Source organism: Mobula birostris, chromosome 3 (assembly GCF_030028105.1).
Source record: "Mobula birostris isolate sMobBir1 chromosome 3, sMobBir1.hap1, whole genome shotgun sequence".
Taxonomy (NCBI): Eukaryota; Metazoa; Chordata; class Chondrichthyes; order Myliobatiformes; family Myliobatidae; genus Mobula; species Mobula birostris.
Window position 1 is genome coordinate 171,798,841 of NC_092372.1, and position 13,569 is coordinate 171,812,409.

At 40.2% G+C, this 13,569-nt stretch overlaps 1 protein-coding gene across 2 annotated transcripts in view; it reads left to right on the forward strand.

Moving 5' to 3' along the window:
- The window catches only part of dnah5l (dynein, axonemal, heavy chain 5 like), a 297,168-nt gene that overhangs the window by 159,766 nt on the left and 123,833 nt on the right, over positions 1 to 13,569 (forward strand). For both annotated transcript variants that reach the window (XM_072253688.1, XM_072253689.1), the window contains exons 59-61: positions 4,853 to 5,020; positions 5,625 to 5,843; positions 6,855 to 7,031. In XM_072253688.1, the coding sequence (XP_072109789.1) occupies positions 4,853 to 5,020; positions 5,625 to 5,843; positions 6,855 to 7,031 (564 nt within the window). The remainder of the gene's footprint in view (positions 1 to 4,852; positions 5,021 to 5,624; positions 5,844 to 6,854; positions 7,032 to 13,569) is intronic.

Here is a 13,569-nt window from a genome sequence, read left to right on the forward strand (position 1 = left end):
GAGTACTGTGTCCAGTTCTGGTCACCTCACTATAGGAAGGATGTGGAAGCATTGGAAAGGGTACAGAGGAGATTTACCAGGATGCTGCCTGGTTTAGAAAGTATGCATTATGATCAGAGATTAAGGGAGCTAGGGCTTTACTCTTTGGAGAGAAGGAGGATGAGAGGAGACATGATAGAGGTGTACAAGATAATTAGAGGAATAGATAGAGTGGATAACCAGTGCCTCTTCCCCAGGGCACCACTGCTCAATACACGAGGACCTGGCTTTAAGGTAAGGGGTGGGAAGTTCAAGGGGGATATTAGAGGAAGGTTTTTTACTCAGAGAGTGGTTGGTGAGTGGAATACACTGCCTGAGTCAGTGGTGGAGGCAGATACACTAGTGAAGTTTAAGAGACTACTAGACAGGTATATGGAGGAATTTAAGGTGGGGGGTTATATGGGAGGCAGGGTTTGAGGGTCGGCACAACATTGTGGGCCGAAGGGCCTGTACTATGCTGTACTATTCTATGTTCTATGTTAACTGGTTATCATTTTTCTTCTATAGTGATAATTTCTTCATTTTTCTGGGTTGTGCTTTCATTAATGTTTAGTGGTTTGTACTTATTATCAGAATTGCATATTCTTGTGTAGAGTATAGAATCTTGTTTTTGTTGATGAAGATATATTTTAGAAGTTTTATCTGTATAATTTTTGATGTGTGTTATTCCTCTTCCTCCTCCTGTCCTAAGTAGTGTTAATCTAAGAGCATAGTACATAGTGCTTTCTAAAATTTATCATTTCTATTATTACTTCCTGGTACTTTAATGTAGCGGTTAATGCAATGCAATTACAGTTCAGGTGTCATAGTCTGGAGTTCAAATCCGGCATAGTAAGAAAAATGGTCACATGGATTTCCTCCAGATTCTCTGGTTTCCTCCCACAGTCCAAAGATGTACGGGTTAGTAGGATGATTAGTCATTGTAAATTGTCTTTTGATTAGGCTATGATTAAATAGGTGGGTTGCTGGACGGTGTTGCTCGCCGGGATGTGTTCTGAACTGTATGTGATCTGTTGCTGTATTTAATTGCTGATTGCAATCCAGAAGCTCAGAGAATATTAATAGAAAGTAATATGGTAGGGGAAAATTAGGATATCAAAACACATTTGATTATTTGATTGAGTCTGGGGATTCAATGAGAATTCCTGGAACAAGATCAACTCAGACAACAAAATACTTAAACTGTACCATCCAGCACATTTTGAAATGCTGTATGTGGTACTAATTAAACCAAGTGGATTACTTCATTGACTTTAATGGAGAGTTATGATAGTTGATCCTAATTTCAATGACGCTTTCAGTGAAGCAGACAAAGGTTGCACATCTATGCCATAGTGCATCACAATGATTTTCATGGATTTGCAAGTTTTCAACAAATTTAGGCCTAATCTTATTCACCGGTACAAATATATAGAAAAATTGAAGAGCTGTTATGATTTTGATGTGTCTATACGAAGGTATTTTTAATTTCTTTGAGCTTTTCAAAGGAACTTATGTTATCAGCTTTGTATTCATTTCTTGGCACGAGAAAGGTGTCACCACTTGTAGTTCAGTAAAACCTGGTGTCACCTCTTTCACAGTCCCCACTGAATCAACTTCTGGCTTTGTGAAAGGCAGGTTATGCCTTACGAGCCTGATAGAATTTTTTGAGGATGTGACTAAACACATTGATGAAGGTAGAGCAGTTTGGCAAGGCATTTGACAAGGTACCAAGGTATTTGCAAGGCTTATTGAGAAAGTAGATAGATAGATTGATATACTTTATTGATCCCGAGGGAAATTGGGTTTCATTACAGCTGCATCAACCAAGAATAGAGCATAAATATAGCAATACAAAAATCACAAACCATCAAACAACAGAATGCAAACTATGCCAGATGGAAAATAAATCCAGGACCAGTTTATTGGCTGGTAAGGAGGCATGGGATCAAAGGGGACATTGCTTTGTGGACCCAGAACTGGCTTGCCCACAGAAGGCAAAGAGTGGTTGTAGACGGGTCATATTCTGCATGGTGGTCGGTCACCAGTGGTGTGCCTCAGGGACCTGGAACCCCTTCTCTTCGTAATTTTTATAAATGATCTGGATGAAGAAGTGGAGGGATGGGTTAGTAAATTTGCTGATGGCACAAAGATTGGACATGTTCTGGATAGTGTGGAGGGCTGTCAGAGGTTACAGCAGGACATTGATAGGTTGCAAAATTCATTTTGGTAGGTCAAATATGATGGCAGAATATAGTATTAATGGTAAGACTCTTGGCAGTGTGGAGGATCAGAGGGATCTTGGGGTCCAAGTCCATAGGACACTCAAAGCTGCTGCGCTGGTTGACTCTGTGATTAAGAAAGCATATAGTGCATTGGCCTTCATCAATCGTGGGATTGGGTTTTGGAGCTGTGAGGTAATGTTGCAGCTATGTAGGACCCTGGTCAAACTGGACTTGGAGTACTATGCTCAGTTCTTGTCGACTCACTAATGGAAGGATGTGGAAACCATAGAAAGGGTGCAGGGGAGATTTACAAGGATCTTGCTTGGACTGGGGAGCATGCTTTATGAGAATAGGTTGAGTGAAATCGGCCTTTTTTCCTTGGAGCAACGGAGGATGAGAGGTGACCTGACAGAGGTGTATAAGATGATGAGAAGCATTGATCATGTGGATAGTCAGAGGCTTTTTCCCAGAGCTGAGATGGCTAGCATGAGAGGGCGCAGTTTTAAGGTGCTTGGATGTAGGTACAGAGGAGATGTCAAGGATAAGTTTTTTACACAGAGAGTGGTGCGTGTGTGGAATGGGCTGCCGGCGACAGTGGTGGAGGTGGATATGATAGGGTCTTTTAAGAGACTCCTGGACAGGTACATGGAGCTCAGAAAAATAGAGGGCTATGGGTAATTTCTAAGGTAAGAACATGTTCGGCACAGCTTTGTGGGCCAAAGGGCTTGTATTGTGCTGTAGGTTTTCTATGTTTCTATGTTTCTATAACTGGTTTTGGTTGGACCAGAGGATAGGGCCACATTTGTGGGACTAGATATTTTAATAATTATTGTACTGATACGTGAACTGATTACCTGGAGTTTGTTTTCAGGAAGGAGACGTGGGGTCACTTGAGCGACAATCTTGTTGTTGGTATTGATTTATTATTGTCACGTGCACTGATATATAGTCAAAAGCTTTTGTTTTCTATGGCATCCAGTTAGATCACATCATGCATTAAGGTAGTGAAAAGATAAGGGTATGCAGAATATTATGCTGCAGTTACTGGAGAAGTGCAGTGCAGGTAGACAAATAAAGTTCACGGGCTACAACAAGGTTGCTTAGGAGTTTTTCTTTCACTACATGAGATTTTCATTCAGTAGTGTGAAAACTGTGGATAGGAGCTGTCCTTGTGTCTGGTAGTATGTTCTAAGCTTTCATGTTTTCTACCTGATGGAAGAGGAGGGAAGGGACAATGAGTAGGGTGGGAGGGGTTCTTGATTATGTTGACTGCTTTATCAAACAGTGGCAAGTACAGAGGGGAGAGTGGTTTGCATGATGGACCAGGTTTTGTTCACAATTCTCTTCAATTTCTTGTGGATTTGATCAAAGCAGTTACCACACCAGACAGTTACCGAACCAGACAGTTACCGCACCAGACAGTTACCGCACCAGACAGTTACCATACCAGACTGTCACCATACCAGACAGTTACCGTACCAGACTGTTACCATACCAGACTGTTACCGTACCAGACTGTTACCGTACCAGACGGTTACCACACCAGGCTGTTACTTTTATGTGTGTTGCTTGAAATTCCAGCATCTGCAGATTTCCTTGTGTTTGAGTTACCGTACCAGACAGTTACCCTACCAGACAGTTACCGTACCAGACTGTCACCTTACCAGACAGTCACCACACCAGGCTGTTACTTTTATATGTGTTGCTTGAAATTCCAGCATCTGCAGATTTCCTCGTGTTTGAGTTACCGTACCAGACTGTCGCCATACCAGATAGCTACCCTACCAGACTATCACCATACCAGTTACCATACCAGACTGTCACCGTACCAGACAGTCACCGTACCAGACAGATACCATACCAGACAGTTATCATACCAGACTGTGAAGCACCTGAGGATGTGGAGGCTCTGGTATGTTTTTCTTTGGCCATAGCATTCATATGGACAAAGGAATTGTTGGTTATGTATATAATACCTAGGAATCTGAATCTCTCAACCTTCTCAACCTCAAGCCCTAGATACAAACAATGGTGTGTGTATATCCTTTCCTGAAGTCAATGACAAGCTCCTTCACTTTGCTGGTATTGAGGGAAGGGTTGTTGTACTGACACCATGCTGCTACACCCTCTATCTCTTCTCTGTACTCCATCTTGTTTTTGTTTGATAGCACCCTCATTTGATGGTGCATACTTATAAATGGAGTTGGAGCAGAATTTAGCCACACAGTTCTGAGTGAATAGGGAGAATAGTGAGAATAGGGATGAGAATGTAACCTTGTAGGGCACCAGGATTGAGGGTAATGTTTGGCATTGAGTTAATGGTAGTGGTTAAATTAGTTGTCTCCGGATCTGAAGACTTTGGGATGATTAGTGGTTGAGTGGACAAGGTTAGGTGTATGATATTTCTTGGTTGTCTAGTCCATAATTTTAGTTGGAGAAATATAATGCCTATATATACCCTGGAGTTCTCTTGGAGGAGAATCAGAACACTAGTTCGGTAATATTATTGCTAATGACAACTGTTTGGATACATTTTCAAGTTTTGGAAAACTTTGCTTAATCAATTAATTCCCTTTGCTTAAAAAAAACACATTTTTCTTAATGCACAGGATAGCATCACTGGAGAGGTTGTGGATTTGCTGCAACCATACCTAGATATGGATGACTACAATCTTGAGACTGCTAAAAAAGTATGTGGGAACGTTGCGGGCCTCTGTTCATGGACGAAGGCCATGGCAAGCTTCTATGATATTAATAAAGAAGTACTTCCATTGAAGGTATAATTTCAATGCATTAAATAGGTTGCACATCTTGTGATCCATGGAGTCTATAATATATCACCTAACTTATCTTGGATGTTTTTGATAATTAAATGTGGTGATACCATAGATATCATTCAGTATACTCCCATGGTTTTTATTTAGGTTATTGTGAATTATGAAAAGTTGTAGTGAATGCTTTCAGTTCTTTCATATAAAAATTAGTATAAATGGAATTCACAATTGTTCATGGAATTTTCCAAGTAATGAGATTTCTGAAATTTATACAGTTCACATATTAAATGCTTTAAATGAACTTTAAATGCTCATGAGTGTGTGCAAAAACATAAATTTGCTGTACTTTTGTTCTTTCCCTGCTGTTTTAATTTCATGTGGGTTAATTTCTGGGCTGAATGTTTATGCACAATATTAAAAATTAAATTTCACTGTTCATGAGGTTTTCACCAAATCGCAGCTTTAAATTCTTTTAAAGTTATAACTGTAGTTGCTTTAAGGACTAATTGTTTAATTTGCTATTAGAAAGAAATGCTATTGGAAGCAGATTAGATCCATTTCACCGTCCATATTTTTAATTGCTTCAATGTGTCTATTTGCAAAAAAGGCAAATCTGACTCTGCAAGAAGCCAAACTAGTTGTTGCCCAAGAGGAACTGAATAATGCCCAAGCACAACTGGATGAGAAGCAACGGGAACTAGATCAAGTACAGGCCATGTACGATGCTGCAATGTCAGAAAAACAAGCATTACTTGATGATGCTGAGGCTTGTAGGAAGCGAATGAATAATGCCACTGCCCTCATTGAAGGTCTGGGTGGTGAAAAGGTGACTTTTTATTTGTCATAAACACAATGACAATATTTCGTGTATACTGAACAAATTCAAAATAGTCATTGTCTGCACAGATAAAATTAAGCAATTAGAGCAATATAATCGTGCGAATACTGATAATATTAAATTCTTCAAACTGGTATTTAAATTTTAAAGAGGATTTCATAATCTTTGTAATCCCAGGGGTTTACAAAATTACTGATCTATAACTTGAGCTGGAACATAATTAGGATATTAATTCAGACAACGTTGTCATAACACATCTTATTTTGTCAAAAAAAAAACAATATCAGCAAAATTATGTTTTCCAAAGGGAGTTATTTATTTTGGGTCATTTTTTTATTCATTGACGAGTATGGTAAAATGGAGACTCCAAACTCAGAAGGCTGTGTAAGAGAAAGTAGTACATATTGGAATTTAATTCCAATTATTCATGCACTATTCAATTAAATTTGATTCCTTAACTGTAAAGGTTGCTGCTGAAATTTTAAAAAAGTTCAATTTTAGTTTGAAGGACGATATAGTTTTAAATAAAACTATTAAAACTATTAAAATTTAAGCCATTGAAAATGGGGTATCAATAGCTTCCATAGAATCAGAAGTTTTGAAAATTTTCGTTGATATTTGGACTTTACACCAATAGTTTATTCAAATCCTTGAAGATCATTCTCAAACATTAGGCATATCAGTGAGGTTTTTTTGCATAGTATTATTTTAAATAGGCACAGTGGCATAGACTGGGAAGAAAATGAAAATACAAATTATCTACCATAAAGAATTCACTGGTACTTAACTCTTATAGCCCTATCCTATGTGCAGAAAATCACATAGCATTAACATTCACTGAGGTAAAGAGACAAGTGTTAAAGCTGATAGTAGACATAAACAAATTTATTAGTTAAACATTAGAAAAGAGCTTAGAAGCTCCATATGTATCTAATTTTAGGGATAGGAAGCAACACTGAGCATATTTAATATTTTTTCCTCTGATCTTTAATTCTTCAGGTTCGGTGGACAGAAAGCAGTAAACTTTTCCAGGACCAGATTATACATTTAGTTGGTGATGTCCTGTTAGCTACTGGATTCCTCTCTTACTCTGGCCCTTTTAATCAAGAATACAGGAACATTTTGTTTCAGATATGGAAAGATGAGATGAGTAGCAATAAAATTCCATTCAGTGATGTAAGTACACTTCTAGAAATTAGAATATTTTCATATATTATCTGTGTACAATTTCCATAGAGAATGTGTGTTCAGAATTCACCTAGGTGAGTGCGCAGCATGGAGTGTAAGTTTGGCATGTGCAAGTAGAAAATGTTATATGAAATTGTGATTAATAATAACATTCCTGTTAAATAAATGCCAAACAAAGAACATGTTCAACCTAAGAGAATCTAAGCAACCTACACTTGACATTCAATGGCATTATCATCAGTAAATTTCCACTACCAGCATTCCCCGAGTATGGAGGTGGGTGGGGATTCACCATTTACCATCACTTACCGTAACCTGAATTGGATTACTCTTGACACCTGTCCACCATCCATAAAGCATAAATCTGGAGTGTGACAGAATCCTCTCCATTTTGCTGGATGGCTGAAAGAACTCTCACAAAGCCGGGTATGTACAAGACAAAACCATGCCAATCTTAATTACTGTGCCCAATTAAACACATCCAGATGTAGTATGTACCATTTACAATGTACACCAATTTTAATCATCTGCCTTACTTTACACTACATCCCAAACTCATGGCTTCTTTCATCAAGAAATACAGGAACACCATTCAGATAAGAGTATCATTACCTCCAGGATCATTTACAACTTTGCACTGCCCTGGCTTGGAAATATATTGCCAGACTTTCATTGTTGTTGTATCTAAATCTTGGAACTCCCTACTCAATAGTATGATAGGTTCTGGACTGCTCTGACAGATTGGAAGGTAACCTTTATGGGAGAAAAAAGAGGGAATTACAAACCTATCAGCCTAACACTAATAGTAGGAAAATGCTGTCATCAACAACAAAAGCTCTAATTATAGAACATTTGGAAAATAGCAACAGGAAGGTTGGCAAGGATTTTTGAAAAGGAAATATATATGAAGGGGGAGAGATTATAAGACTGTAAGATATAGGAGGAGATTTAGGCCATTCAGCCCATTGAGTCTGCTCTGTCATTTGATACTGCTTGATTTACTTTCCCTATCAGCCCCTTTCTACTACCTTCTTCCCGTAACCTTTGATACTCTTATTAATCAAGAATCAATCACTACCTCCTTTAAATATAACCAATGACTTGGCCCCCACAGGTGTCTGTGACAATGAATTCGACAGATTCACTATCCTCAGGCTATAGAAATTCTTTATCTCTGTTCTAAAGAGACATCCTTCTGTTCTGTGTCCATGCCTGCTGGTCCTATGTTTTCTCACCATTGAAAACATCTTCTTTATGTCCACTCTATCCAGTTATTTCAATATTCATAAGGTTTCAATGAGATCCCCTCATCATTGTTCTAAACCTCAGGGAGTACAGGCCCAGAGTAATAAAATGTTCCCATATGGTAATCCTTTCATTTCTGAAATCATTTTTGTAAACATCATCTAGACCCTCTCAAATGCAAGCATACTCTTCCTTTGATATGGAGCCCAAACTGCTCACAATACTCTAAATGTGGGCTGATTAAGCCTCAGCAGATTTTGTCTAATCTACTTAACTTTTCAAAAGCTTGTTGATAAAATCCCTTATTGTGATTGGTGAACACAGTTAAAGTACTTGGAGCTGAGAATTGGCTAACAGTCAGAAAGCAGAGCATGAAAAAACATATTTTTCTCAGCTTGGTAGGCTGTGACTAATAGAGTACTATAGAGATCAGTGCTTTTGAGGCCTGGCTTCAATAGTCTGATTGAAGGGACCAAATGTCATATTTCCAAGTTGGATGATGATGCAAAACCAATTGCGATTCTGAGTAGGGGAAAATTTATCAAGGAAATACAGGTACAAGAGGAGTATTTAAAACAGAATGTGACATCATTGGATCTGATTTTGCAGAATGAGGTGGACCAATTGGATAACTTATCAGTGGTAAAACAGTGGAGGAACAGTAATCACCATATTATAGGTCTGAGATTAATAACAGAGAAGCATGATGAGCAATCAAAGTAAGGCATTTTATTTGGAGAAGCGATCTGGCCAGGCCAAGATGGAACTAATTAATGTCAAGAAGATTTTCAGTGGAATGATGGAATCAGAATCAGAATCAGGTTTAATCTCACCAGCACATGTTGTAAAATTTGTTAACTTAGCAGTAGCAGTACAGTGCAATATATATAGAAAAAAAAGTAAATCAATTACAGTAAGTACAGGTATATATCTGTATATATGAATAATTTACATCGGTGGTGCGCAAGTGGAACAGGTCAAAAGCTTTAAGTTCCTCGGGGTCAATATCACAAATGACCTGACTTGGTCCAACCAAGCAGAGTCCACTGCCAAGAAGGCCCACCAGCGCCTTTACTTCCTGAGAAAACTAAAGAAATTTGGCCTGTCCCCTAACACCCTTACTAATTTTTATAGATGCACCGTAGAAAGCATTCTTCTAGGGTGCATCACAACCTGGTATGGAAGTTGTCCTGTCCAAGACCGAAAGAAGCTGCAGGAGATCGTGAACACAGCTCAGCACATCACACAAACTAATCTTCCGTCCTTGGACTCACTTTACACCGCACGCTGTCGGAGCAGTGCTGACAGGATAATCAAGGTCACGACCCACCCAGCCAACAGACTTCTCGTCCCTCTTCCCTCCGGGAGAAGGCTCAGGAGCTTGAAGACTCGTACGGCCAGATTTGGGAACAGCTTCTTTCCAACTGTGATAAGACTGCTGAACGGATCCTGACTCGGATCTGAGCCGTACCCTCCAAATATTTGGACCTGCCGCTTGGTTTTTTTGCACTACCTTACTTCCCATTTTTCTACTTTCTATTTATAATTTATAATTTAAATTTTTAATATTTACGAATTTTTACTATTTTTAATATTTAATATTTGTAATCCAGGGAGTGGGAAGTGCAGAATCAAATATCGCTGTGATAATTGTATGTTTTAGTATCGATTGTTTGGCGACAATAAAGTATACTTTATCTGTATATTAAATAATTAAATTAAAAGTAGTGCAAAAACAGAAATAATAAGTTTTAAAAATCATAGAATTATATAGCAATGAACCAAGCCTTTTATTATAACCATGATGCCTATCTATACTAACCTCATTTGCCAGAATTAGGTCCATATCTCTCTGCAGCTTCGTAATTGTATCAGAATAATAAATTACTTTTGGAAGGTTATGGACTGTGAACATTACCAGAAAGAAGAAGTGGAGGGCTGAAATGGCTAACACGAGGGGGCATAGTTTTTTGGTGTTTGGAGTAGGGCAGAGGGGATGTCAGGGGTAATTTTTTCCACAGTGGTGGGTGCATGGAATGCACTGCCAATGAAGTGGTGGAAATGGATACGATAGGGTCTTTTAAGAGATTCTCAGATAGGTACATGGAGCTTAGGAAAATAGAAGGCTACATGGTAGGGTAATTCTTGGCAGTTTCTAGAGCAGGTTACATGGTCGGCACAACATTGTGGGCTGAAGGGCCTGTAATGTGCTGTAGATTTCTATGAAACCAAAGCTGGAAATTCCTAAATGACATATGAGATGGAGAATATGGTGAAGTGTTGAATAATTCTTTGAACCAAACTGAATACAATAAGCTGATGAGGAAATAAATTAGGTGGATAAATGACAATTGAAAGGATAAATATGGTTAACATAAAGACGAATCCAAGAGCATAAAACAGGTAATAATAAACATGGGAGGAAAGATGGAGTCAGTTAGAAAACAAGAAAGTGATCTGTGCAGTGAGGCAGATGGCTTGGCTGGTAAAGAAAATGAGTTATTGCATCAACTTTTATGGAGAAAGGGGTTGCTGCCAAAATGAAGGTAAAATAGTAAATGCAATTGTTGGTGTGATAAGTGGTAAGGAGGACATATGGGAAAGACGATGACCTCATCATGTTCCTTGCACATTACACGCTTGGACGATCATGGCTTTCCACATCGAAAGATCCCACGCAGCGTCAATGATATATCGCACACTTAGATCTGATAGTTCTTTCACGGTGGGAAAGACTAGCTGTTGTTAGACTCACTTAGCCTGGAAGGGAACCCTCTTTGGCTACTGAATGAAGTAGACGTGATGGAATCTTCAAACCCCCTCTGGATGTAAATAGGTGCCAATGATTGGAAAGTGGCTAATGCAACACTCAGGAAAGAGGTACAATGACATGAACCTGTCAGTTTAGTCTTGGTGTTGAGGCAGCTTTTAGAAATAATGATCAGAAAACATATTAATAACACTAGGATAAGTTAACGTCACTGCATAGAAGTTAGCATTAGGTTGTTAAAGGCAAATCTTGTTTAATTTAGCAGCCCTTTACTGCCAATAGGAATAAACCAAAAGCAGTAGCCGTACACTGATGTCATTATGTCAGACACCATCTCTTAAAGTGAATACAACAACTCAATGTCAATGAACAGTTTCTATTATGCACAATATGTGTCATCAATAACCCTTTACATTACCTACACAGGTTCCCCCCACTCCCGCCCCCAGAATTCACCAAAACAGGCATTGCCAGTCTGTCTGAAGTTTGTATGAGCCGCCTGGCTTGAGTCCTATGTGCCTTGGTTGGAGTAACAGCAGGTGCCTCTGGCTCATCAACGGTGTCACACAAATGGTCAGGTCATGATCCAGGGGGTATGGTAGTGGAACCAGATCTTGGTGGACTATTTTAAGGTGATCGACAGTGTGATGCCAAACAAAGCTATCGGACGATTGATGCTAATGAGGGAGATAAGAGAGACAATGGAGAAACATTCAAAATGCTAATAAGAGAGAAGAGAGGGATTAACAGAAAAGAAACACAATTCAGAATATTGACAGATCGGTTACTTTGAACCTGAACTGTTTGAAGTTTGATGGACAGGTGATACCCCAGCAGGGGGATAAAACGAGCAGGTTCACTAACACACCATGACACCACGAGACAACAAAATCCTGGAAAGAGTAGTGTGCCCCCACAAGTGGTGGGAGTTTGGAGGTCCGGTTAGCGGGAACTGACCGGAGGCTCACAGGGTGTAAAGGTACGATCGGTGGGAACCTGGGGTGTGTGTCCACCCTTGCCTGGGTGTCGGGTTCACCGCGGAAGAACGATCATATCCAGAACGGAGGGGTCACAGTTGGTGACCACAGTGGGATAGAAGACATAAAAGGGTCGGCCCGAAACCAACTGCGAAGACATCAAAGGGCTGCCTGATCCAAATTGCATCTCTCTCTCTCTCTCTCTCTCTCTCTCTCTCTCTCCCCCTCTCTCTCCCCCCCTCCCCCCTCCCCCTCCCCCTCCCCCTCCCCCTCCCCCTCCCCCTCCCCCTCCCCCTCCCCCTCTCCCTCGTTTCACAACAGCGATTACTGGGAACTGCACTAAACTGAACTGAACTCTGCGTCACTTAAGATTGATTATTTTACCCCTAGACTGCGATAGAGCTTGGTTGATTCCTATTACCCTAGTTCTGTGTATATGTGTGTATTATCAATGCTAACCTGTCACATTTATATCCTTACGATTAGAGTACTGTATTACTTAGTTCTTTAATAAAACTTTATTAGTTCCTAGTAATCCAGACTCCAACAAGTGTTCCATTTCTGCTGGTTTGGCAACCCAGTTACGGGGTACGTAACAACAGAAATACTGTACATACAAGTTTACCATTCCTATCCACTATAAAAATCTTTTCACCCTGTTCCAAATCACAGAATGGGCCATCATATGGAGTTAATGGGATGTTGGTGTGGATCATGGCAGATAAAATGAATGAGGCAGAACGTAGGTCAACTGGAACCCAAGAGTGCCATACACCGTGATGGGAGAAAGGAATAGGTATAAAATAATTGAGTTTACTGAGGGGAGCTGAATGCTGCTGAGATGCCAACCAGCTGGTCATGGCATCAGGAATAAAATCACGGGTCTCGTAGTGGCTGCCCATATACCAACTCAGCTGCTGAGGACTGCAGTTCCTCTTTTGGAGCCATTATGAGCCTCAGCAGGACCCACAGGAGATGATTGTACTAACACTCGTCCGTCAGGGAGGCCCTCAGAGCAGCCTTTAAGGAAGGATGAAACTGCACGGACAGGCCATTGGACTGCGGGTGATACACCATGATATGTTGCAATTTAACACTGAGGTTCTGGGCCATTGTAGCCCAGAGGTCTGACGTACACTGGGGTCTGGAGTCAAAAGAAATATCCAAAAGGGGTGCCAAACTGAGTGACCCAGGTGTTCATGAATGCTCAAGCCACTTCTGCAACCATTGTCGACACTAGAGGGACAACCTCTGGCCACCTGGTGGTAAGGAGATGTGTAAAATCGTGGGAGGTGGGGGAAAGGCCTAAACAGGTCCACGTTGACGTGGTCAAACCATCACTTAGGGACCTCGAAAGGTGCCGTTGATGCTCGAACGTGACTGTTAATTTTTGCCCACTGATGCACAAAACAGGTTGCACTCCAGTCTTGCACCTCCTTCCTAAGGCTGTGCCACACATACTTTAAAGCAACCAGTTTCTGTGAGGCCTGATTGCCCAGATGTGAGAGGCCATGAATGGAGCTAAAAACAATAC